Source organism: Solea senegalensis, linkage group LG7 (assembly GCF_019176455.1).
Source record: "Solea senegalensis isolate Sse05_10M linkage group LG7, IFAPA_SoseM_1, whole genome shotgun sequence".
Taxonomy (NCBI): Eukaryota; Metazoa; Chordata; class Actinopteri; order Pleuronectiformes; family Soleidae; genus Solea; species Solea senegalensis.
In genome coordinates, this window is record NC_058027.1 from 25,188,291 (window position 1) to 25,213,395 (window position 25,105).

At 40.9% G+C, this 25,105-nt stretch overlaps 3 protein-coding genes across 4 annotated transcripts in view; 1 reads left to right on the plus strand and 2 right to left on the minus strand.

Moving 5' to 3' along the window:
* Nucleotides 1-16,792, minus strand: part of cdh16 (cadherin 16, KSP-cadherin) — a 30,297-nt gene extending 13,505 nt beyond the window's left edge. Inside the window, exons 1-10 of the mRNA XM_044031203.1 lie at nucleotides 16,746-16,792; nucleotides 15,741-15,783; nucleotides 15,564-15,665; nucleotides 12,941-13,075; nucleotides 12,666-12,795; nucleotides 11,697-11,855; nucleotides 10,261-10,457; nucleotides 2,998-3,123; nucleotides 1,237-1,387; nucleotides 424-636 (exon numbers count right to left, since the gene is read on the minus strand). Of these exons, the coding sequence (XP_043887138.1) occupies nucleotides 424-636; nucleotides 1,237-1,387; nucleotides 2,998-3,123; nucleotides 10,261-10,457; nucleotides 11,697-11,855; nucleotides 12,666-12,795; nucleotides 12,941-13,075; nucleotides 15,564-15,665; nucleotides 15,741-15,761 (1,234 nt within the window). The 5' untranslated portion in view covers nucleotides 15,762-15,783; nucleotides 16,746-16,792. The remainder of the gene's footprint in view (nucleotides 1-423; nucleotides 637-1,236; nucleotides 1,388-2,997; nucleotides 3,124-10,260; nucleotides 10,458-11,696; nucleotides 11,856-12,665; nucleotides 12,796-12,940; nucleotides 13,076-15,563; nucleotides 15,666-15,740; nucleotides 15,784-16,745) is intronic.
* A 420-nt stretch (nucleotides 16,793-17,212) lies between these two features.
* On the minus strand, nucleotides 17,213-20,230 carry rrad (Ras-related associated with diabetes). The gene is made up of 5 exons (XM_044029668.1): nucleotides 20,142-20,230; nucleotides 19,627-20,021; nucleotides 19,014-19,087; nucleotides 18,690-18,894; nucleotides 17,213-18,043 (listed from the first exon to the last, which is right to left on the minus strand). Exons 2-5 carry the CDS (start codon nucleotides 19,997-19,999, stop codon nucleotides 17,766-17,768), a joined length of 930 nt encoding a protein of 309 aa, XP_043885603.1. The 5' UTR covers nucleotides 20,000-20,021; nucleotides 20,142-20,230; the 3' UTR covers nucleotides 17,213-17,765.
* Nucleotides 20,231-23,016: 2,786 nt separating this feature from the next.
* LOC122772031 (ATP synthase F(0) complex subunit C3, mitochondrial-like) lies at nucleotides 23,017-25,016 on the plus strand. 2 transcript variants are annotated; one of them, XM_044029663.1, is made up of 5 exons: nucleotides 23,017-23,092; nucleotides 23,340-23,440; nucleotides 23,957-24,028; nucleotides 24,369-24,568; nucleotides 24,658-25,016. In XM_044029663.1, the coding sequence occupies exons 2-5, from the start codon at nucleotides 23,402-23,404 to the stop codon at nucleotides 24,770-24,772; spliced, it is 426 nt and encodes a 141-aa protein (XP_043885598.1). In that variant the 5' UTR covers nucleotides 23,017-23,092; nucleotides 23,340-23,401; the 3' UTR covers nucleotides 24,773-25,016. The 2 variants fall into 2 exon arrangements, with proteins under 2 accessions (XP_043885598.1, XP_043885599.1); XM_044029664.1 differs by lacking the exon at nucleotides 23,017-23,092 and adding an exon at nucleotides 23,120-23,226.
* Nucleotides 25,017-25,105: the final 89 nt, after the last annotated feature.

The following is a 25,105-nucleotide window of genomic DNA, read 5'->3' on the forward strand; positions in this document are numbered from 1 at the left end:
CGGCAACAGGAAGAACAACCCTGTCTGTGTTGATATCTGAGGAAGGTGTTTTGAATGGCCAGTGTCTGCACTGCTGCCTGGAAAGTTGAACGGTTGTCAACGTAAAAACAGTTCATGTCTAGGGATAAAGAAAAACCCAACATCTTAAAGGGGATTTATGTCAGATATGCAACTAGAGTTACTACAATCCAAATAAAAAAAACATTGCAGATCAAAGATTCTTCCCCAGAGTCTCCGAATGCCAAGTCGTTTTAGAAAACAATCCCACGTGAATGAAAAGACAATAACACAAACATTAACAGAATCTGCAGGCTGTAAATTCTAAATAGTAAATACACTGACTGGCTCTGCTTCCTAAATATAAATTGGGCTTTCATCACTCTGCTCAGGTAGTACTTGATGAAATGAAAGCCCGAGAGTCACCTTTAGCGTCTTCTGCAGTGATGGTAAGCGTGTACTGTGGTGCTGTGCCCTCCATGCTGTCTGCTTGAACGGAGATGACCCCCGAGTCTCGGTCCACTCTGAAAAGAGCGCGAGGGCTCTCCGGGATCTGTCCGACTAAGCGGTAAAAGATCCGCACGTTGTCCGTCTTGGGATCGTCGTTATCCGCCGCCTGCACGGTCAGGATTTCTGTACCTGGTTAAAGAACCACCAGTAAGAGAGGGTCAAAGTAAGGTCATCTAACCCAGTTTGCAGGGTTTGATTTAGTATTAGTAAAAGAAGATCAATACAGAGTCTCAAATATCAAAAATGTGAGGTAAGATGCAGCACAACAGAACGAATCCTAACAGAGTGTTTTCATTTCGATCAAGTCCTGATTCATTTCCCACAATCAACCATTTTAAAGCATCAAGCAGGTTTTAGGACCTAATAAGTCATAACAGACAAGGCTAACAACAAGGTACTTTCCCCCCGTGTCCTGGCAAAAATCCCACTCTGATGTCACACTGTAAATCTTGCACTTATTCTCTGGATTCCTGACAGTGTTTCTCTGCCCTGTTGCCAAAAAATAACCCTAATAAAATATTAACAGTGAGCCAATTTCACCTTGTGAACTGTCGGGGCAGTTTTGGGCAGGAGTTTCGTACATCTGCCAGTTATTTTATAACATCAAATGTTTAGTCATTTAGTCAAATCTGAAGAGGTTCTCATGCGTCAGAGCAAAGCTACCTTCTGTTGGTAATGAATGAATCCATAGCTCAACTATTCTTTGTGACAGAAGAAGCTGCCAGTTACCTCGAGCGGCCAGTTCCTTGACCACAGTGTGATACTGCGCCTGCGGAAAGGTGGGTCTGTTGTCGTTGGTGTCGCCCACCATCACCCTCAGTTCCACAGGTTTGGCAATCTCTCTGCCATCTGGACGCTCAACCACGATGCTGATCTGGAACTAAAGAGATAAAGGCAGAAACACAAGGTTTTGTCCTCCGGGGTGTTGTAGAGACACTTAGTTGATGTCAGCTGCAGATGGTCACGGTCTTAGATTCACATTTCACATACATTCAAATGTGCAGTTCAGCTGGGAATGGGGAGCTATGGCTTTTTGGGTGTTTTCATAGAACCACCACAAAGAAATCAGTAAAAAGCCAAATTGGACTTAGATCACAATCTTTGGACTAGCACTGAGCACAAAATCAATGTATTACACTATAGGTAGAGATATTGTGTTAGAATTAGACATTTTCCGTTTGACTTCTTCCATCACAGACCAATATCACTTAAATTGGAGACTTAGTTGCTGCCATGTCAAGCGCCAGTCCATGTTTTTTTACTACTATTAACTTCAAAACATCAAATTCTTCCAGCTGAAAGAGCATAAATTCCCCAAAGAGTCTCCAGAAACGCACTGGTCTGGATTTCTCCATGTTTTTCCTCGCTGTTTTCATCTCCTCCTTCTTCTGTGTAACAGTTTCTCCCGTTATTTCGGGGTCAAAGCCCGGGGGCGGGAATTCGTGGCACATGTCCAGTACGCCTCCCACCAGTTTGGGTCCAATTGAACTTGTGCATGCAATAGTAATTATACTCCAAACCACATCATCTGGGTTTTAGTCCCACGTTGACAAAATTCAATTTGGTACAATCTCAGTCAGACAAACATGTCTGGCTTGAGTTGAACTAGCTCGTTTATGTACATAAATTTAAATCTGACGTCAAAGTGCAAAGTGCAACCTGCTCGAAACATTGGTTTTGAAAACAAATTAAATCCACTGGTGAAGCTCAGTCTTTCTGTGTGGGGTTCTCTGGCCACTTGAGCTAGAATGTACTGTTCCCTGAGCCATTTAAAGGTCTCAAGGCCTAAAGCTGAGTGGGAATTTATCACGAATAATGACCCTTATCTAAGCCCCGAGCAAAGATGATTTGAAAAGTAACCTTTACCTTTGTAATCCCTGTCATAATGCGATATTTTCTTTGCCAAGGGCAGGATATGTTCAAGAAACAGAGCTGTTCCTTTTGGGTTTGGGGCTCGGGCTCCTGAATCACATCAAGTTTTATTTATAAAACAGCTTGTGCTCAGTGCTCCACATTGTTCCCAAGTTAGTGTCACTGGAGTCCCTTTAATTACACCATCAGGATCATTAATATATAAGGAAATTATAGAAAATGGATCAATGGAAGGAAATGTGTTATTCTGTTGGCAATTAAAATGGAACATCTGGTGAGAGGGGCAAAATAATGGGCTTTTAATTACAATTAACATTGTTCTATGTTTGATTATCAATTTAAATGGCGTATAATGTGAATAAAGGAAGTGTGTGTCTTTAATCTGGGGACAAATGTTGGATGGAAACAGTTCATATATTTAACTTACCATCCTTATTACATGGTTAATATTTTGATGGTGCTCTGTCACGTTTCAGAAACACTGCTATTACATACTGTTACATAGCTCAGACAAGGTGCTTCATGCAGGATCGGTGTAGACCATGTGCTGCTCCTAAACACATCAAGACATTTATTGCGGTGATCTGGTGCTGTTTAGTTTCCAGTTGTTGTACAGACCTGGTCCTGTGTCTCTCTGTCCAGAGGGGCGTTGAGATAAATGACTCCTTCTCTGCTGATGGTGAAGAGCATCTCTGGAAACTCCCCCTCCAGACTGTACTCGGCTTGACTTCCACTCCATTTGACCTACATAAACACACATAAATACGCCCCATAAAATATGAATAGAAAACTCTGTACACCTACATATGAAAAATTGAGATGCAGTCTAACTATATAGCTAGATACAGGGGCTAGAATAAAATTCTTCCATTGTGGCAAAAAACAAACATTTTTAACACTGTATATATGAAAGAAGCCCATAATATAAAAATAAAACTGCATTTCAGAGAACAGGACATAAATGAATTCTGAGTTCATTTAGAAATTAAATAGTCATGACACTAAAAAATGGAATGTTTATCAGTTCAGAGTACATTCAAGACAATGTGTCTGTTACTACAACTTGTTTTTTTTACACCCCCATGAATACACTGTAAACCTGGAAAGCTTTGAAACGGCAAGGGCCTGCATGATGTGTGAGTACCAAAGCTAAGCTAACATTTTGTTTACATGATAAGAACCCATTCCAAACGCACTGACAATGATGTGGAACAGAGAGAGCGCAGCCAAAACTAACTATGCAGGCTGAAGGGGATTTTCCACTCTGGTTTACAGCGCCCTTCACAGACACAGAGCTGTGCAGTGGAGTTGAAAGTGCTGTGGCCATCGTGCAGCCATCAAACAGCACCCAACAAGGAGAGGAGCCCGGTCACGGCACAGCTGATGCACACCCGGGGGCATTTGTATCTCCTCAACACGCTGTCACACACTCCTCCCGTGTTTTGGAGATGGCGACCCCCAACGCCGCGCTGTTGTATACACGAAGCCACTTCATAAAGCGCGGCCGCTACGCTCTGCCTCCAGACTTCAGAAGTTATATATTTAAAGACCTGATAAATGATCACCACCGTCTCGTCTATAAAAAGAGCTCGGTGGAGAAACACGGGTGAAGTCATCTGTTTTGAGTCTGTTGATGTTTAAATTTGCAGGGCACGTTCTGTCTCCGCGACGGCTTGTTTTTGATCCGCAGCGAGTGGAAAGTGTTGTTGACTCTGTGGAGCAGAGCCGCAATTGCTGGCTTACATAAGAGAGATGTCATGATGGCATAACACACTGACACAATCCACTAGGTATAAAGGACAATCTCGGATTTCCTGCCATTTCTTGTCAGCAAATTAAAGTTAAGATGCTAAAGAATAAGTTAGCATACAGTCCATTATTTACACAGAGCAACCTTAGTATTTACTGTATTTGGAGTGTTGTTTCTGGCCACAGTTCACTTCACTTTAATGTTAAAGTTCTGCAATACGGCAATAAATGCTCTCCCGTCAACAGTTTCTTCAGAGTTTTGCCCCCAAAATAGTTCTCAGTAGTGGAACTGGGACGGTTGGCTGCACACGATTCTAGACAATCACTCCCATGTGGTCCAAATTATAGTACTGGTTGTCCATCCATCCGTTTTCTATGTCTTTATCCTCCACATATGAGGGTCAGGGAGAACATGCAATGCTCGGGTCTCGAAACCCGGGTCTTCTTGCTGCAAAGGCAAGAGTGCTAACCACTACACCAACCGTGTGGCCCAGTACTGGTTGTACAGAAACAAATACTCTTCATTTTAAGGTTCAGTGTGTAAAAAGACAAACAAAAACAAACGATTTGAATATAATACCCAAGTATAGTGAGAGTAGGAGACTGGTAGAAGAGAACCTGGAGAGGTGGAGGTAATGCACTGGAGAGAAGAGGAATGAAAGTGAATGACAGTGAGACAGGTGGTAGAAAGTGGAAGATGAAAGGAGCAGAGGCAGAGTGAAATCCCTGGGGTCAACCATCCAAAGCAATGGACAGTGCATAAGAGAGGTGAAGAAGTGAGTGCAGGCAGGGTGGAGAGGGTGGATGTGTGACGGAAGGATGGCAGCAAAGGGAAAAGGGAAGTTCTACAAGACGGTAGTGAGACCTGCTTTGATGTACGGCTTGGAGACAGGAGGTGGAGCCGAAGGTGCTGAGTTTTTTCTTGGGAGTGACCAGGATGGACAGCATATTCAAGGTACAGCTCAGGAAACAAAGTTGGAAAAAGGATGTTGAAGGAGGACTCCAGAGAAGGTTCATGGATGTTGTAAAGGAGGACATGAGGACAGTTGGTGTAACAGAAGAGGACACAAGGGAGAGGACAAGACGAGAGGCAAATCTTCGTCTTCCATGTGTACTTTAGGCGAGGGCCTTGCTTTCTCTGCCATCCGAATGAGATCCTAATATCCTCTGTCTTTAAGTGTTACGCAAACTCCGGCTCGTTGTTGCTGCACTTTCCTCACCAACTGCAGTAGGTGGTTACTGCACATCATACAGAGCATTTCTACCATAATGAGAATTGAATCGAAACTTTTCGACAGAGAGCTGAATGGAGTGAAATGGTTCCGTCAGAACGACTGACGCCTTTCAGACTATAAATAAACCACTGGTTTATTGTTCATGTGAAAAACATTGATTAAGGCACTTGTACCGTCAGCGCTGCTCAGACCCCGACATGAGGTCACACCTGATGACTAACGTCAGCTGAATCACCGTGTTGATGCAAGTGTCATTAGTAATACTGCATGCTGATTAGGAGGCCGTGATGGAGGTCTGGCCAGGCTCAAACCAACCCTGCAGCAACTAATCACATTTCATTTGTCTGCTAAAGACTGACAATTCAATGTGGTTAAGAGGCTTGACTCATGCGTTCACAGGCTCCGAGGCGCTGTCCCGCGCTCTGAAGACTCAGCAGATTGCATTACCGAGTTCAAGTAGTTCCGCTGATTGCGTGCGTTGCGTTATCAAAGTTTCAGGCCGGGCCATTCAGAAACGTGCGATCCATGACAGACTGACATGGACCTCTCGAGCCCCCCGTGACGCAGATCTGCGATAACGAAACGCCCCGATTCTTTATATTTAGAAGGATAAACAGAGATTGCTTTGTTCTGATGATGATTGAATCAATCAAAATTGCTCACAGTTAACAGTTGTCTCACTTCTGCTGTGTGACTCACAACGTTTCCCTACACAGTTAAGTTGAGCTACAGTTATAGCTCAACCATGACATTTAGCTGGAATATGTCCTAGTTCCAGTATACAAGCACTAGCAGGGAATCAATGCAATAAACTCACTACACTAGGGGACAATAAGCTTGATCCTCATATTATGGCGCGTTTACAGTACACCGTTGTAGCACCGCTTGGCTTTTTTTTGCTTTTCCAATAGTGATAGTAGCTGGTACCTGGTACTTTTTTATACTAAAAATGTGATATCGACAGACGTCAGTGTGTCGTCACTGGAAGAGTCAGTTGTGCAACAAACTGTAGATCAGTTAAAAAAGACTGAAAACATGCATTGATCTCCAACAATAGTGAAAAAGCAACATTAGACATGTTTACAATTGCCTATTAAACCACGGACTAAAACAACTTCAGCTGACGGCCACTGGTGCCATATCAAGCACCAACTACTAACTGTAGTGTGTAGCCTTTAAATATAAACCCATACTGTATCTGTTGCATTCAAACCATCGTCAAGTGTGCTCCATGTGGCTCTCTTTGTATTTTTTCCATTTAGCACAGTTTAGATCTCGTGTCACATCCAGACTGCACACGAGAAGTGATTTGGAGTATGACACAAAGAAACAGCCATAAAAGGTTAAAAGTGAATTCTTAAATTTCTGTTCAAGATGAACAGAGGCAGGATCATAATCATCAACAAAAATCCCCAAAATTTAAGATGACAGCATACATTTGGACTCCTCGTCAGACCAAATATGCATCAGCCTATTTTTAGCCGTTTTTTTTCTCTTGCTGTTTTCTTCTTCTTCTGTGTATTTGCTTCTACTGTGTTACAGCCCAGGGACAGGAACTTGTGCTGAGCATCGAAGCCAAATTGAGTCCAGCTGAACGAATACATGGGACCGTAATTCAACTCCCGACCACATTATCTGGCTGAGTTTGTCCCACTTTAGAAAGGTTAACATGTGCAGTATTTAAAAAAGTCCAGATATAGTATAACAAAGTAATTACATTGTCCTCTACGGTCATGTAAAACGACTTTTACACAGAGATGCACAAGGCCCGCACACTAATTCCAGCATCTGTCAAAGATATTGTCACTCCGAGGACAGACAGTACACCATTTGTTGCAGATGAGTGCATGTGGACATGACCAGTCCATTTATCTGCAGACAGCAGGGGAGGAGGGATCCATAGAGTGGGTCTTCTGAACATGACTATATCTGTATGTGTCATCACAGCGGTGAGTCCCACCACCTACTGAGCACAGCAGTTCCATCACTTAGTGTGGGCGAAATGAGGCTTCCCTTACAGGAAAACAGCCACGCTCACCTAATCCAGTTTTCTAGTGATCTAGAGTCTGGATCGTGGCGTACAAATGGATAAATGTAACAAAATGGTTTTTAATGGCTTCATCTTTCGTTCTTTTCACACATTTTTTAATTAGGAATAAAAGCGAGGACACGGAGGGAACATGCTTGGGGGAAACATTTTCACGAAAATGCTCCCTGATATTAGTTACTAGTATGATTTCTTCTTATAAATCAAATACACTGTGTATTTTACGTTTTTAAACCAACAAAAGAAAAAAATATTGTCGATTTCAACTGGCCTTTTAAAAATAAAATATGGAGAAAAAGAAAAAATCTAACTCGCCTACACTTGTGAATCCACACATTTTCAGTGGGTGGAAGGGGCTGTTAGAACAGGAGAGATGAGAGGCTGAGGGTGAGTGTGGGGGAGGTGGGAGAAAACAGGAGGAGGGGGAGGTATTGTGGAGTAATATCTGAGTACTGGCTACTGTGATTCTCAGATGCTGCACAATGAAGCGCCGGAAAAGTCTCATGTGTTCATTTACTTTGACACGTTAAAAGGAATCCTCTGAGAAGTTTCACGTTATTAAGAGACGTATACCATAGCTCGAGCTATTTATAGACGTACAGCATAAGTTATTAATAGACACGAGATAGATAGATAGAATGATAAAATGATAGCTTGCTAGCTAAAAGATAGACATATAGCTTACTAAAATGATAGTTTACTAACTAAAAGATAGATAGATAGATAGATAGATAAAATGATAGCTTTCTAACTATAAGATAGATAGATAAAATGATAGGTTGCTAGCTAAAAGATAGATATATACAGTAGCTTGCTAAAATGATAGCTTACTAGCTAAACGATAGATAGATAGATAGATAGATAGATAGATAGATAGATAGATAGATAGATAAAATGATAGATAGATAGATAAAATGATAGCTTTCTAACTAAAAGATAGATAGATAAAATGATAGGTTGCTAGCTAAAAGATATATATATACAGTAGCTTGCTAAAATGATAGCTTACTAGCTAAAAGATAGATAGATAGAGAGAGAGATAGATAGATAGATAGATAGATAGATAAAATTATAGCATGCTAGCTAAAATGATAGCTTGCTAGCTAAATGATAGCTTGATAGACAGACAGACAGACAGACAGACAGATAGATAGATCTAGCTTTTTACCACTTTGTTTACAAAAATAATAATTGATTCACTTTGTCATTCATTTTCCATTATGTCATTAGTCCACCAACGCCGCTCAGTTTCCCCTATCTCCAAGATCTAAAGCAGTTTTAAAAGAAATGGTTACATATCTCTATCTGGATCACGCCCACTATCTAATGATTGCTTCTTCTTGGGCATTAATCTACATCTGCAGAAGATTTCATAAAAAATCTGCCCTTTAGCCAAAGCAGAGCATGTGTTTCACATTTCGATGGTGGAAACTTAAACCGTAGAAGAACGACACAGTTCCTGGTAATGGTGCGCTTCGGATAAGTCAGATCGGGATGTGTCAGAAAATATCAAAACAGTTACGTTCAGTGAACAATACGCTGAGAATGTCATGACATTTGTGAAGCATTTTGCTTTTCGTGTGGCCTGTTTTGGCTTTTTTTTACGAGGTGATTGTGGAACTTGTCGTGGTGCTGGTGGTGATTACAGTGGTCGAGTGGGTGGTCATGGGAGTTAACGTGACTCAGTCGGGAGGTAGCCTGAAAGGATCCATGGCATTTGCACAGCATTAATAATTCAGTATTTGGTCACTTAGAAGGACCCAAGAGGCACTAAAAACAGCAACTGGCAATATGATGCCACTGTTCTCAGTCCAGGTTATTGACAGAGTTTTGATTTATTGTTATATATATACAGTTGGAACTGCATTAACAAAAATGTCAGCACTTCCCACAAGTTGTTTGCCTGGTGTGGTTTAAAAAAAATTGGTTTTTATCCCTGCAATTAAATATTTCATATTATATTGATGTTGCTTCTTTTTCAACTGTTGGAGCAACATCAAAACTGATCATTAAATAAATTATAATTTTAGCATTGTAACATTTTTAATACCAGTAACAAAAAAAAAGGTGCATCAGTGCAATGATTATTATGCTTTCATTTTAATTTTCACTTTTAATGGATTTTTATTAGCAACATCAAACCTGACCTTTAAATAAAATAATGAATTTTAACCCATAAAATGCCAGTTGTCAGAAGCAACTACACTATTTTAATGTAAAATGAACCACAAAATATGCGCTATTTTCCATTTTCTACATGATAATTGCATTTCCTTTGGAGGGACAATACAGGCTGGTATATGTCACTGCTTAGCATTAACATTAATCTTTTTGCATTATCATTTTTTGTTGAGTGTAGTTTCTTCTACACACTCCATACTTTAAGGACAAAAAAGTACCCTGCCTAAAACTGCTATCATTATTCTTTCAATTTTTTTATTGCCACTTTTATAGTAGTTATACAAGTTTAACATAAAAAAACATCCAAAATATGAGATTTTCTTTAAAGCGATAACAGAGCCTGATACAATGAACAATACTGACTTTTTGAATGATTATTTTTTGTGCACTGTCAGTTTTGGAAAAAATAACCACACATTCAGCCCTGTATTTGCCAGTAAACATTATATATAAGTTTTTTTTTCACTTTCATATTATTATCAAATTCAAATATATAGTTTTTAAAAAAAAAATAAAACAACAAAAGCAAATATTAAACAAATATTTTCCATATAGTACATGGAGAAATTAGATTTCCTTTGGAGGAAGAACACAGCGTGTGCTTATATCACTGATTACCAACATCATTTTCTAATTCTGCACACCCTGATCAGGGTTTTGCTGCCTCACCTGGGAGATGGGGATGGGGTAGGGACCCGGGAGGTTCTCCTGCAGTCTCACGGGATCAGGCGATGCCCAGGTGTTTCCAGTCACCTCCACAGTGACGATGCCGGTGGTGAAGAAAGCGTTCGCCTTCCCCGCCATGTCCTTCACCATCACCGACAGCTTATATCGACCACACATCTCTGGGTCCAGAGTCGAGGCTCCTGGAGGAAGCAGTGGTTTACATGACATAAGAATACTTTATTTCAAAATGATTCTTCACATTTTATTACATTTTTATACAAAGGCATCTTTCACACATTCACACTGTTCTGAGCCACCAGCTTAATTTACTACTTGTTGGGGAGAAATCAAACAAGATAAAATAAAAATCCCCCCCACTGCAATGGCGATATTAACCATTAGTTACAGCCGACCCTGAAGTAAAGGAGAAAATCAGGTGAGTAATTTTCACTGCTGTGTGGAAAGTGGCAATGATGTCGGCCGGAAGAGACCAGGAGGCATGAAAGTCATGCAGCTCCTGCCAAGCTGTAACAAAGGGCAACACCACAGCTACAGAAATAGCATCAGCTCGCGCACACACACACACACGCACACACACACGGTATCCTGTGTGTGTGCGTAGCTCTCATTATTATTGGCAAACTCAGTATCATTACACGGTGCGTATCATATTTTAATACATTCCTTTCATTTTGCCTCATACTGTATATTCAGAGACACGGAACGGCAAATAAAACTAACCTTTACAAAATTTAAATATTTAATAAAAATGAGGATGAATCAGTGAGCCTTGTTCGTTGTCATAGATACAAACTCGGTGAAATTTCGAGGCTGCAGTACATACCAGCAAAATTTTCATAATTATCAATTATGTACAAGACACATGATATAAATTTGATATTCAAATTAGCAAGTAGAATAGCAACTAGATCAGTTGACTAAGGAGTAATTAATACAAATCTAATTTATTTATTTATTTTTAAAGGTGAAATCTAAAGATTGATTACAACAGGGTTATTTTAAGCAAAGAGCAACATCTCTTTCAATGAAGGACGTTTTTCCCCTTTTTTGACCAATTAGAGGCTACTCTGGATACATTAAAATACTTTGTAGTGAAACTCTTGTCTCTTTTATTGACATTTTTTGTGTTACTCCTTATATTTAAAATGATATATTTGCAATGTGGTCATTTACATTTTTATTGGTAGCAATCTTAGTGTCAATGATCTGATTTTAAAATAAGAACAGTGGTTCAGCAACAAGCAACTTGAAGCAAAAAATGAAGCAAAAATGAGAAATCTGTCTCTTAAGCCCTGCAGCTGCATTCTGACGTCACTGAGATACAACACAACAGCTCACACACACACAAAACTGTTCCTCAGAGACAAAACACAGTGTTTCATAAAATACTTTCCCTCCAGTCACTGGCCGGGACTGACCTTCCTCTGTGAGGGAAACTTCTCCAGTGATGGAGTCGATGAAGAACATCTGACTGGAGGGAATCCGGGGCGTCTGCTCCATGAGGCTGAAGCGCAGGTCGGCGTGGGCAGTGTTGCGGTCATCACGATCCACCGCCTCCACCTGCATGAAGGGGATTCCTGACGAACACAGGTGGTGCAGCGTCAGAAAAACAAGCGTCTCGGTCACACATGTCTTTTTGACAATATACTGCATAGCTGGTTCCAGTAAGTCACCCTTTGTTTCCCCATTTAATGTAAATTAAAATGAAAATAAACTTCCAGTAAACAAAGACAGACAAATAACCTAACTATGATATATATAAAAAGAATTAGACATCATAAACAGAAATGATGTGACATTATTTGTTTGCTGCGTCCTTTATCTCAAAACAAGCTCTGTCAAGCAATACTATCAGACCTGACTGGGGGAGCGCTTGTGTGTATACAGCAGTAGAATTCACGTTTGAAGCTCTCCTTGGATTTCATGTCATACTACACTTTACCAGCTCAGTGTTGCTGTTGCCTTTTTGACTGTTTTTGCATAAAAGGAATCACTTCCTGGGTGCAGTGAGGAAATGTCACCGGGCGACATGAGATCTAGACATTGCTATACTGAGAGAGTCGTGTGGCGCTAATGGGCTTAATAAGAATTTGGGGGAACTCACTTGACAATGGATTGACACTAGACACTAGAGGATTTTCTAATCCGATTTGATTTTAAAAACGTTAATAGCTGTGGTTTGTGCGCGAGATGTTTGGTGCTGAAAAAACGGCAAGAAAATGTGGATGAAGTCATGGCTGAGAAGACGGAATCGACTTGTTCTTATACAAGTTACGGTTCATCTTGCTTTGTTTTTCCCTTTTGTTCCAGCTTCACTGAATGGATAGTATTTGTATTCACTTGCAACACGGTGACATCAGAGCCTCTGTGTTATTTTTTTTTTTTACCTTTGAGAAGCCCGAGCTGCACGCTGCCTCTCATGCTCTCCTCGATGAACGTGGGCACGTTGTCGTTCTTGTCGTTGACACACACTTCCACGGTGAAGCTCTGCCGCTGCATCGACGCTCTGAAGGACACCTGCGGCACACGCTCAAAACTCAATCTCGCGGCAGCCTTCACATGAGACCCTCATGACAACCACTTCTTCAGACATGATTTGTGATTGCCGTGAGCATGTGGACCTACATGATGAGGAGCAAAGAGAGGCGTGGAAAAACGCTACCTGCAGGGAGTAAGATGGCTGTTTCTCTCTGTCCAGTGGTTTCAGCGCATACAGGAACTGAGCGTCCACTCCGAATATTCCCTCATCGTCCCCTGACACCACCAGGTCACTGTAGTTAACAGGCAGGCTGTGGAGCTGAGGAGAAGAGAGGGGAATACAAATAACACATCTTTGTTTGGAAGCGTGCAGGTCTCTTGTATAGCACATTTCATACACAGTGGCAACAAAATAACAGTTTAAAGCAACAGCAATGCTAGAACTGAATCCTGCACACAGAATATAGAATATATTAAAGTAAAACAATACATGGCAAATTGAAAAACTTTTCTTTTATTTCCATATATATATATATATTCGTAATTATGTAACCCTAACCCCGACGTTAGGGTTACACGGGTGTTTATAGGTCACATATTCAGGCTTTAAAAAATGTGTTGTTGAGTCAAAGTTATAATTCATTTTATAACACATTTTTAGCAGTGATATGAAGTAGCAATAATTTGTGCAGAAGTCACAAAAAAGACATGTTTTTCTATTCTTTTTGTTCATTAAAAACGAGCCAAGTGAATTGACACATTTCCCAAATTTCACAAATTCAATCCGATTTGAAACATTTTGAGTCCTTTTTGCTCAGGCGTGTTTATATAGTTGATGAAAATAAAAAAATCTGATGTCTTATAGGTTGACACTTTATAATGCACATTCTTATAGCCTCTGTATGTACGTTTTAACCTAGGAATGGGGGAAAAAAGCAGCCGAAATGCTCCGTGTTCAAAGGGCTAATATTGAAATGTATTGAAATGTGCGTGAGGACAAAAATATTGTTCTAACAGTCGCAGCTTTGCAGTCATTTGCAGAGCAGGGGCTCTCAAAATCAAATGTCCTGCAGGCCAGTGAACTTCTAGTCTGGTCATGTGTGTTTTGTCTGGTCATGTAAAATAATGGCTAAAAGTTTGGGGGGTAAAAAAAAAAAAAAATATGTTCATGATGATATTTTCACACCATTTCAAATTAAAAGTCTTTGTTTTGATATGGAACATTATGTAGTTCACCAAAAAATCTATAAATGACAAAAATATACAGAATAAAATGAAATCAATAATAACATGTAGAAAATTGTAATGAAAAACTAGTTGTCAGTTTTCATTATAGTTAGTGGAAGGCCGACTGAAATGAACCAGGGGGCCACAGGTGGCCCGCTGGCCATGAGTTTGAGACCTCTGGTTTAGAGGTACAGATTTCTCGAAGTGAAAGTTCAAAATATCATGGGCATTCATTCACTGGAGTCCACAAAGCTGTTAAAACCCTCTCTCAGTGATTCAGTTCTGTGTAAGATTTGCTAAAAGGATCGTTCACTAAAGTTATAACAGGAGACGTGAACAAGCTGCCGCAGCGACGCAGTGTGCTTTTGAAGGAGTCTGGAGCAATTATGTCCTCTCCATTCATTACACAAAAGTGGAGACTATTATTCAACGCCGCCGTTCTGGCCATTAATGTGTTTTTAAACGCACTTATAGCACCAGTCGGGAAGAAAGGCTGAAATTATGAGCTGACGTCACCGTTTGAGGAACACAAGTGTCAGATATTGAGGCCGTCGCTCAAAAATCCATAGGCTGCGAGACTATGAGTGATCTATGAACTGTCAGGCTGCCGGACTGCACTGTGACGCCTGCATGGAACGCACCGTGAGCCGTAATTATAGTCGGGGTCGATGACGACAGCACGTTCATACGTCTGCGACCTCGAGTGCAAGAGGTGAAGGAAAAGAGACTGACGTGATTCTGGCTTCATTTTCCTTCAGGCCTCGTTGGTTGAATCCATTTCATATGTTGGATTTTAACTGTGTCATTTAAACCATCTACTTTCAGTCAACTTGTGTGTGAACTTAGCAAAAAAGAAGAGGATAAATCTCGTATTAAACGTATTCTTTTACCGTGTGCTTGCGTGTCGCATGTCTGCCTGTTACTTCACATTCAGCAATGAGCTGTCGTGCTGCTGCCTTTGCTATAATTCAGTTTGTATGCGAGGAGGTGTTGCAGAAGCAGTTTATAAATATCTGAGAATGTTTGATTTCGATGTGGGAATTGTGGAAATCTTCTCAGAAATGAAGGAGCGTTTAATGATACGATAGTACTAAAGAAAACCAGAACACTAGAGTTGGAAATCTAGAATCAGCGTTCGCAGCTAGAGTTTGGTAAAAGAGCAAAGTCTTGCCTTTAAGTCTTGCTTAAAATGAACGATTAATATGAATATTAGTCGACGAAAACTAGCTCTTAAAGCTGCTTGTATGTGAATATTTTCCGGTTTCTTTGCTTCACATAACAAAATAAATCATAAAAACGAAATAATTCCGCTTTGTGGACAAAACAAGACATTTGATAACATCATTATTTAGAGGTAAGAAACATTTATCAACATTTTATGCCATTTTATGGACCAAATGTTAGTTGCAGGGCTCTACTGCTCATCAACCGTGAATCTGGACCAATTTCATTCATCGCTTTGTACTAACTTTCAATCAATCCGTTCTAAAACACACTGGAGTCGGTACAAAAGAGGCCAGAACTGATTCACTCGGTGTCTCAAATGTGTTGTGACATTCAAATAAACACAAACGCCTCACCTTGGCGAGATACCACGGGAAAATCCCGTCATAGTTTTCAGGGACGCCGATTTTAACGTTGGCCGCAGAGCAACGTGGCGCGAATGTGTGAAGGCTCACCAGCTGTGGAGGAAGATGACAATGTTATTCGTGGTGTTGGCCCCTGCATTCATTTGCTCGTGAAAATGAAAATCTTACTGCGAGAGCCGCGATCAGCATCGTGGTCGCTCGAGACGTCGCTCTGTGAATGGGAATGCAGAGTTTGCAGAATTTCAGAGCACATGGCCTCAGCCCAACGCACGTCAACACAATTCCTGTTCATGTTTATTTATTTTTCTAGCAACTCTAACTTAACCCTTTGACACCGAAGCCTCAAAATGTCCGTCTGGACTTTTATTTTGCTTATTTTAACCATAAAAAGGCCTGAAATTATCCTGTGATTCAGTGCTTTTGCCCATTTTTACAGCATCTGGCAGTTATTTACAATTTACTGCATGTAAAAACAAAAGTTTTAATGGGGAAAATACACTGTAGTTGTACATGAACACCAGATTTTGCATATAAAACACATTTAAAATAACATTTGTTTGAGTTTTTGTCTCAGTGTCCAAAAACAGGCCAAAAAATGGGAACTTATGTAAAAGGCGTTTTTCCAAGTGTCTCCTCTCTGGTGACAGAGACGCTGATAGCACTTCACAGCTTTCAGAAACTGTTAGAATAGAGTTTCCCGATGGCACAAACAAAAGTCCTGATATTACGGTAATACAAAGTGTGAAAGGGTCAAATAAAATCGTGTAGTTTTACTCCAATACGTTTCCCCTGACTCTCTCTGTTACTCGTTACCAAGCAAATTAAATCAGAAGAAGAAGAGTTGGTAAAAGCTGGGAATCGAACCCACGACGCAATCTACCACTGAGCTACCGTGCCTCACTTTCTTTCTTTACTTCTAAAACTTAAGGAAATTCCTTCTAAATGCAGTAAATGTCACATGCTTTAAGACTTTTACTTCAGTAATATTATAAAAAAAGTGACTTCAACTTCTACCAAAGACATTTTCTGCTAAGATACTTGTACTTTTACTCAAGTATCCCTGCACTACAGTGTAAACAGCAAGTAAACAAGTAACATATACCTCCCTTTAAAGAGGTAATGACACATAATCACAGTAATATTGTTTAAGTAAGACATAACTTTGTGTCCTACCTTCTCCCAGTGATGTGTGCGCTCCTTCTGTGAGACGTGAGGGGAGTTTAAATTGGATGGAAAACTTGCCTACTTGTACTCTTCTGCTGGTTTAATGCTTAACAGCCTGGAAATGCTTAACCACCACCGTACCTTCCTGTGAAAAACCAATGGCCAGTGAAGTTCCAGTCCACTGATGTCGGCGATATGAATATTTATAAGCGGCGTAAACTGTCTAACTTTCAGGGGAAATAAAGACACAGGTGTGTTTTTTTTGTTTGTTTGTTTCATATTTTTTTATTGAAAAAAAAGAGAAGGAAATCAACGTAAACAAAGAGTTTCCAAATAATGGCACAAGAATAATATAACTTATTGCTTTTACTCATACATTCACGACCTGAATTCAATGTGATGGAACAACACAGAATAACAGAGGTTTATTTTCTTCTTCTTCTTCTTCTTCTTCTTTTTCTTATCTTTGTCGATTCTTCAGTGACTTGGCCGAGGCACGAGCCCGCACACCCCGCTTCAAGTAAATTCAACTCCAGATGACTTTTAATACTGTATTCCTTCACCACGTCGGACAATGAGATGTGTTACATTCAGCATCAGTCATATACATACAGTCTGTACACCAGTCTCCTCCAGTCAAGGGAGCGTAGTAATAATAATAGTAATAATAATGACGATAATAACCCAACAGCGAGGCGACATTTGCAACTTATTAGAAACGATAGGCCTTTTTGTGGATTGTTCGCACACACTCGTCGCGTCATGGCGGCAAATGTGTCAAATTGTTTGCAAAAACGTTGTCATGCAGGATATCGCACATATCATGATATGACTTGAAATAGTGTTTCATTCGTCGAGTCCTCCCTTTTGCTTCCACTTGGTGTCTAAAAAATAAAAATATATTTCTGTACAAGCTCTATTAGTCCTTTAGGGTTAGTGTTAAAACACACACAGCGTCTGGTCTTCAGAGGCCAAAGGGGAACGAAAAAAAACCAAAAAACAAAGAAGTCCTTCTGTCCCGTCTGCTCCTCAGAGAACCGTGAGGTCGTGGCAGGACTTGGACTTCTGCCTGAAGGCCATCTTCTTGTTCTTGCGCGCCACCATGCGGCCCAGGAACCGCTTGGCCTTCTTGCCGATGCTCTCCCGGCGCCTGCAGTTGGCCATGCGCCGCGCGTTCTCCTCCTTGCTGTCTTTCCTCAGGCGGATCTGCCGGACGATGCCCTCGAACAGGTCCTGCACGTTGTGGTGGAGGGACGCGGACGTCTCGATGAACTTGCAGTCGAACACCACCGCGCAGGCGCTTCCCTCTGTGGAAGAGAGAGAGAGATGGAAAATTAGAGGTGAAGTAAATGTCTATTCTTTCTTCTTTCTCTTTCTTCTACTATACTGATATATATATATATATAGGGATGATTTCATATGATACTGAGTGTCAGTATCAGGCCGATACTGGGAACAATCCCTGGATCAGATACGGGGAAAAATTTAAATATGACATATAATGTCTATAAATCACATGACGTGGTTCATTAACCACAGATGACACGCGGTGTGGAGAGTCGTGTGTCATGTGACCAGGACGTGAGTGACACCTGCTGATGTCTGCTCCACGTGGTGATGGAACAGTAGTCTTTGAAGTGCCTGATAACAGCTAATGAGGTAGAAATTCACGGTTGTATTAAATGACCCTTAAACTTTGTCTCAGATTTGACACTTTTCTTTGACCAAAATCCAATTATTTCCACCAGTATCTGACCGATACCAGAACAGCTTATCGGCTCATCTCTACTGCATTACAGCTTAAAAGCTTCAATTGATACAAATTAGATTTGGCCCCTGATCTATAAATCCATTTCCTCTGACCCTCCAAATCTCTATTGGCTTATCACCCTCGCATCCGGTGCAGGTTTTTTTGTTTTAGGGCTCAATTGTAACTCGATTAACGTGACTCACCGTCCACAGACACCTCTCTGGACCGCACCAGGTCGCTCTTGTTGCCCACGAGGATGATGGGAATGTTCTCCGACTGCCTGGCCCGGCGGAGCTGGATGCGCAGCTCGGAGGCCTTCTCGAAGCTGGACTTGTCCGTCACGGAATACACGATGATGTAAGCGTCTCCCATCCTCATGCACTGGTCCTTGAGCCACTGGCTGTTATCCTGCAGGAGGAGAGAGAGAGAGAGAGAGAGAGAGAGAGTGTCAGTCATGGGCCTGATTCCATATCTATGATGAGTGGATGTAAATGGACACAAGGCTGCATCAATAATGTATCGCTCACCTGTTCCCAGATGTCATACAGCACAATGGATGCCTCCTCCTCGTCCACCACGATACATCTGTCATAAGTGTTTCCTGAAAAGGGGAGAAAAAAAGGAAATATGATATTACACACATGATAAAGCATGTGATCATACATCAGACTTTAAGATTCCCCCCCTTTGTGTCTCACTGGAAATGTTAATAATTGATGCCATAGTAAAAGTAAGAGGCAAACTTTATCACGTCATAGATAATAAATGAACACATCTGAATGATTCTATTTATAAAGAATGCCATTTTATTATGATGCTGCTCATTTTAAAGGATATAAGAGTGAGATTTTCCAAGTGTGACTGGATAAAATGGAATACAGAAAAGTAAATCATTAGGAGAAAAACCCATTTGAGTAAATGTAAGTAATAAATGTAAAAATACAGAAGATGCTGTCATTTATCTCTGCAGGTTAATCCTCTATGTAATTAAAATGTATTGGGTTCATAATTGTTCAGTGATATATAAACTAAACTGACATGAGACAGACTTAATTATATGACCCCACAGACAATGGACAGGATTGTATCTGTGTGTGTGCGTGCGTGGGAGTGTGAGTCACCCCCCACATCACCGTTTACCTGCTTCATCGCAGTCGTGACCAGGGTCCTCCACGCCCCCAAACACGCGCGCCAGGCTGGACTTGCCGACCCCGTGCTCGCCGAGCAGAACCACCTTGTACACCTGAGACTCCGCCTCGCTGCCGGTGGAGATGACCGAGTCGGAGGAGTCCGAGGCGCAGCTGTCCCGGTGCTGCTCGCTCGGCGAGTACGAGGTGCAGCGCAGGAGGTTGGAGAGCTCGTCCGTCTGGCCGGTCTCTGGCATCGTGGCGCGCAGGTCACGGTCGTCCACGGGCATGCTTCTCCTGTGCAGGTTGGGCAGGTTCATGGGGAAAGGCACGCTCCCTCTCCTCTTGTCCATGTTCCGCAATTTGTCTCCCTTGTTCAAAGTCATTGTGCGCTTGTATGTCAAGGATCTGTGGACACAGGCGCCGTGCGTAAATCTATGACCAATGTCACTTTTATCTGGAATCATAATGGATTTTGAACCACATATTTATCCAACTCTGCAAGAAATCGGCGTCGAAGACACTTACCTGGTGCTGACAATTAAATCCAACGAGGGGAATCGAATAAATCCTTGGTTTTGAGGAGTTGCTGTGGCCGTAAAAGCGGTTTTTGCTTTGAGTCTGGTGAGACTCGCCGCTCAGTGTATTTATAAAGGGCTGGGAGTGACGTAGGCAGGGATTCGCCCCTGAGAATCACGTCTCCGTTTCATTACAGTGGTGCGTAACGGTCACATCATCCAGAGGAGGAGGGGGGGCGTATGAGCGCGCAGAGGAATCTCCCTTCCGCATCACCAAATGGAGCTTTCATCTGAGGGGGCGGCCAGGGATGGATCCTTGAAGAGGGGAAGCCCACTTAAAGCCAGCGAGAGATGGGCTATAAATATTTAATATTTCATTTAGGAGACAAATTTAGATGTGGTGGAAGGATATCCACATGATGCAACAATTAGTGTATGGGTGATGATGATGAATGCTTTTATGGAAATGTGATCTCCTGTGTTGATTTTGAGCTTGGGGTGGGGGTCATCGCTGCTCCTGTTTTATCTTTAATGCTTTCTTATCTAATTTTAACGGTAAAAGCACAACTGTATAACCAGGGTGTGCACGGGGGTGGGGGGCAGGGGGCATACATCTCCCCACCCAGTGCCCTAATGGATAAAAACGGATCACTTGAGTCACAAACCAGGATTTTGGATGATTGAATGAGATTAGGTCATGCAAAATATGTGTGTGTGTGTGTGGGAGGGGGGGGGATAAAAGAAAATCACATTGATAAATTCACCTGTTTACGTGCGCACATGGTAGTTTTAGACATTGAGGGTGACTTTGGCTCCGTAATTTTCTGCTGACCGGCACTTTCCACTATTCATATTGGTTCTAGTTGTTAGTTTTTGTCATGTGTTACTCGTATCGAGTCATTGAGTTCTTGCTTGGTGTCACTTTTGGTGACGTTCTCTTGTTTTATCCACAAACCAAAATTATTCGGTTTCGATGATTTCTTTTGTTATGTGGAGCAAAGAAACCAGAAAATTTTCACATTTGAGAAGCTGAACTAATCCTCACAGTGGCGTTGTCGTGTGGAGGTTCATACAGAGGTCCACGTGAAATTCAGTCCCCAGGCTCGGGTTGATTTTGACCCCAGGTCACACTGTCGACATGCCTGCCTCTTTGGCAGTCTTGTATAAAGTATCTAAAATAGGTATATTTGAGTAAAAGTACAAAAATCTTTGCAATATTGAGTCAATATACTATACTTAAAGGGCCATTTCCCCATTTTTTCCCCACTTGGTCAAATGAAGAATACATTTAAAATCATTATGATGTTGCTGGGTGAAGAGCAGTGTAGGGCTTTTATTTTTTTGAAGGAAGTGACTTTGACGTTGACTTTTTTTTGGTTCCCAATTTCCTCTGTTGTTGTGGTGAATGAGACATGTATCTCATATCCACTGTCTGATGATCGAATAACACATTTATCTCTGGAAATAAGTAAAAGAAAACAATATTTTGGGGGGTGAAGTGGCCTAAATTGCTCCTGATGCTGTATGAATGTGTGAGTGAGTGGGTGTGAATAGGTGAATGGCAAAACTGTATAAAGCAGCTCATCAAGACTAGAAAATCTCTATATAAATATAGACCAATACCAAACTCGTCTTCTTTTTCTGATTTTATTTGGTGGTAACGAGTAACGAAGATAGTTAGGGGGAATTGTAGTAGAGTAATAGTCGGTGCCCTTTTAATTTTGCCCCCCCGCCCTTTAAAATGTCTGTGCACGCCACTGACTGTAAAGTGAGAATGACATATTATTGATTTGGAAACTCGTGGCTGCAGTAGATGCATTCATTTTGTTCGTATTACAGAATATAAGAAAGGGGCAAATACAGTATGTATTTTTTTAACTCATACATATTCCACTCACGTACACAGCGGCATCCATTCATCAGTCATCACACCATCCCATTATCATTCCACTCACCACCTTGTTGTCTGAATAACAAAGGCACGGTTGAAGCCATGAACCCCATCATTCATTGTCCTTGATTTCACTGAACCGTAGTGTTTTATTAGCCCCAACATTGTATTTAGTGCAAATAAATGAATGAAAATGAAAATGAAAACATATATATAAATGGTAGGAGCACACTTAGATATCATATAGATGGTATGTTTGGTTACAGTGAAGCATGTGACCCATTCTGTGGCACATTCTGACCTTTAAAAATGTTCATATATTGACATTGTAGTGGATGTCCATGGATTGCGACCTGCAGTACACAAAAGGATGTGCTTTACTGTCTACAGTCACATCAGTATGGTGTGTTGCTGCCCCCTGCAGGTAGCTTCACATCTTACATTGATTTGAAACTCATAAACATGATGATTTCTGCTGAGAAATGTGAATGAACACATGAAAAAGTAACGAGACAGAGAGGTAAGTGTTACCTTAATGTGTTCACTGACTCCTTAATGTGTTCACTGCCTCCTGGATGCATTTTTATTTGACAGAGTCAGTGTTTTGATGTGAGTTTGATTGAATTTAATAATAAAAACTGAATAAAGAAATGGAATATTCACTGCTTTATTGTTGAATAAATGCATTTCTATACATTATCAATTTACAATTCAGGAAAAAGGGTATATTCATCGTATATATTTTGTCGTATTTTATTAATCTGTTACTTTTCTTATTGTTTATCGAGGAATGGGCTGAGAACCCACGAATATTTGTTTATGAATAATGAATTTTAACAAATAATACAGCAACTTGTTTTTACCTTTACCTTTATTATTAAAGATTGAACAAACATACATTAATTCATAAATTTAGATTTGTGAATATGAAATTTCTGTTGCTTTTTTTTAACGAGGGCTACGCTCCGTGACGTCACACGCTCCGGCTCCAGGAAACCGGAAGTCAGCCCTTTTAACGTGTCACTGCGCATGTGCGAGCCTCTCGTGTCTTCGACCTCTACTTGAAACCGGTAACAAAACTGTGTCCGAGTCAAATTTATGCTAGATTAACTGTGTTGTGTGTGTGACTCCGTGTCGTTATTGTTCCACTGTCTACACGTCTGTGCTGTGCATTTGTCTGCGTGACAGTGTTTAGCGTCTTTCGGTCGGTTTTGCAGCTAACGTTGACCTCACTTCTCTGTTGTGTGTCCGTTTACGGTCATATGAAGGAAACGGACCATTCCACTAACTGCTGTGTTTCTTGCTCTGCTTTGACAGACTCTTGACTTCAGTCCACCTCCTGAGTTTGACCTGAGCAGTGACCAGTGCTTCCCTTCGTGATGTTTGCCTGTGCTAAATTCGTCTCCACGCCCTCACTGGTGAGTCTTCGTGGATAAAAGCACATTAAACATTCAACTGCTAGTCCGCTTCTGTATTACAGGGCTGCAACGTTGAACTGACTAAATTCAACTATTCGGACACTTGATCAATTTTAAATAAATTCGACTTTTGAAATGTTTTATTTGCTTCATAAAACAAAGAAATAATTAAAACTGAATAAATGTGGTTTGTGGACAAAATCATTTGAGAAAATCATCATGTATATGTTTCGGGTAGTACCACAAATATCATTTTAAGATGGCACCTTCCTAGTTCTTTTGTATCATGGACTAACATGTCCCTTTTACATCTTTATTTGTTCATGTTTCATTTTCAAAGATGTTGGGTATGTTTTTTTCATTACCTTTTAACTGTAAATTTCCTCATTGTGGGACGAATAAAGGACTATTTTATCGTATATGTCATTAAGCCTAGTATTAGCCGTCGTAACAGATCAGTAGCTCATTTTATGTAAGCAACACTGTGTCTAAAGTTGTTTTATGTTCTTCACACAGATCCGTATTGGATCTCGGGGATTGTACAGGCCACTCTCGTCAGCAGTGGTGTCAGATGCCAGGAGAGCAGAGGTTAGTAGTTATCTGTACTCCATATTATACATGATATACTGACAATGAATATTCATCAATGAGTGGCACTTAACCCATAACAAAATAATAGTGGTACCTGCAACTTCACAGTAGCAGCAGTATGACCGACAACAGAGTTGTCTGTTCTTCTTTCTCTCTAAACTTAAGTCAAGAATATTATTTATTTTTATTGATGGTGACCATTTTAAGAACTACTGTGCTGCTCTGTTATAGTTGCAAATACAAGTATTGGATCAAGACTCTGTATTGGCAGATAGTGAAAAGTAAAATGATGGGTTTGGGATCAGGGTTAATAACTGATGTCACTTTTGTATTTCAGACCACTTCCCTCCTGTCACCACCAGGCATTGCTGCCTCCCAGCAGCAGGTGGCACTGCGAGGTTTCCAGACCAGTGCCGTGAGCCGTGACATTGACACTGCTGCGAAGTTCATCGGCGCAGGAGCTGCCACTGTGGGAGTGGCTGGATCAGGAGCTGGAATTGGAACAGTGTTCGGTAGCCTTATCATTGGTTATGCCAGGTAAATTAAATGCATCGCCTGAAAAATTACACACTTGTTTTTAATCTCCCAACAACGAGTTTCTGAGCTGGCTCTCTTCTTCTCAACAGGAACCCTTCACTGAAGCAGCAGCTGTTCTCTTATGCCATCTTGGGCTTTGCTCTCTCTGAAGCTATGGGTCTCTTCTGCCTGATGGTTGCTTTCCTAATTCTGTTCGCTATGTAAACACGATCTGTATTTGCTCTAAAGATGTACAATCACAACTTCTCCAACAATTGTTTTGACTGTGTGTCTTTTTAAATGGTGCGACAAGCTCAACCTACACGGTAGTTTCTGAAAGATTGTGAAACTCTGGCAAAACCCAAATCATATTTTGATGATGGTTTTGTCACTATATTGTATATTAATTGTATGTTCTGTTAACAAACATGCAGCCAGTAACAGAATTAAAACATTTAATTAATCAGAACGTGTGTGTGTACATTTGTAATGGTTGTTTTTGTTTTGTTATGCATGCATGTATGTGTGTGTAAATATGAATATATGTATGTATGTGTG

What these genes read in the sequence shown, in the direction of transcription:
- rrad (XM_044029668.1), bottom strand. Translation starts at nt 19,999, where the DNA reads ATGACTTTGAACAAGGGAGACAAATTGCGGAACATGGACAAGAGGAGA. An exon ending in TCACGACTGCGATGAAGCAG is followed by an intron (nt 19,088 to 19,626) that starts GTAAACGGTGAT and finishes TCCCCTTTTCAG; the next exon opens with GAAACACTTATGACAGATGT. An exon ending in CAGAGAGGTGTCTGTGGACG is followed by an intron (nt 18,044 to 18,689) that starts GTGAGTCACGTT and finishes TCTCTTCCACAG; the next exon opens with AGGGAAGCGCCTGCGCGGTG.
- LOC122772031 (XM_044029663.1), top strand. Translation starts at nt 23,402, where the DNA reads ATGTTTGCCTGTGCTAAATTCGTCTCCACGCCCTCACTG. An exon ending in TCGTCTCCACGCCCTCACTG is followed by an intron (nt 23,441 to 23,956) that starts GTGAGTCTTCGT and finishes TTCTTCACACAG; the next exon opens with ATCCGTATTGGATCTCGGGG. An exon ending in CAGATGCCAGGAGAGCAGAG is followed by an intron (nt 24,029 to 24,368) that starts GTTAGTAGTTAT and finishes TTTGTATTTCAG; the next exon opens with ACCACTTCCCTCCTGTCACC.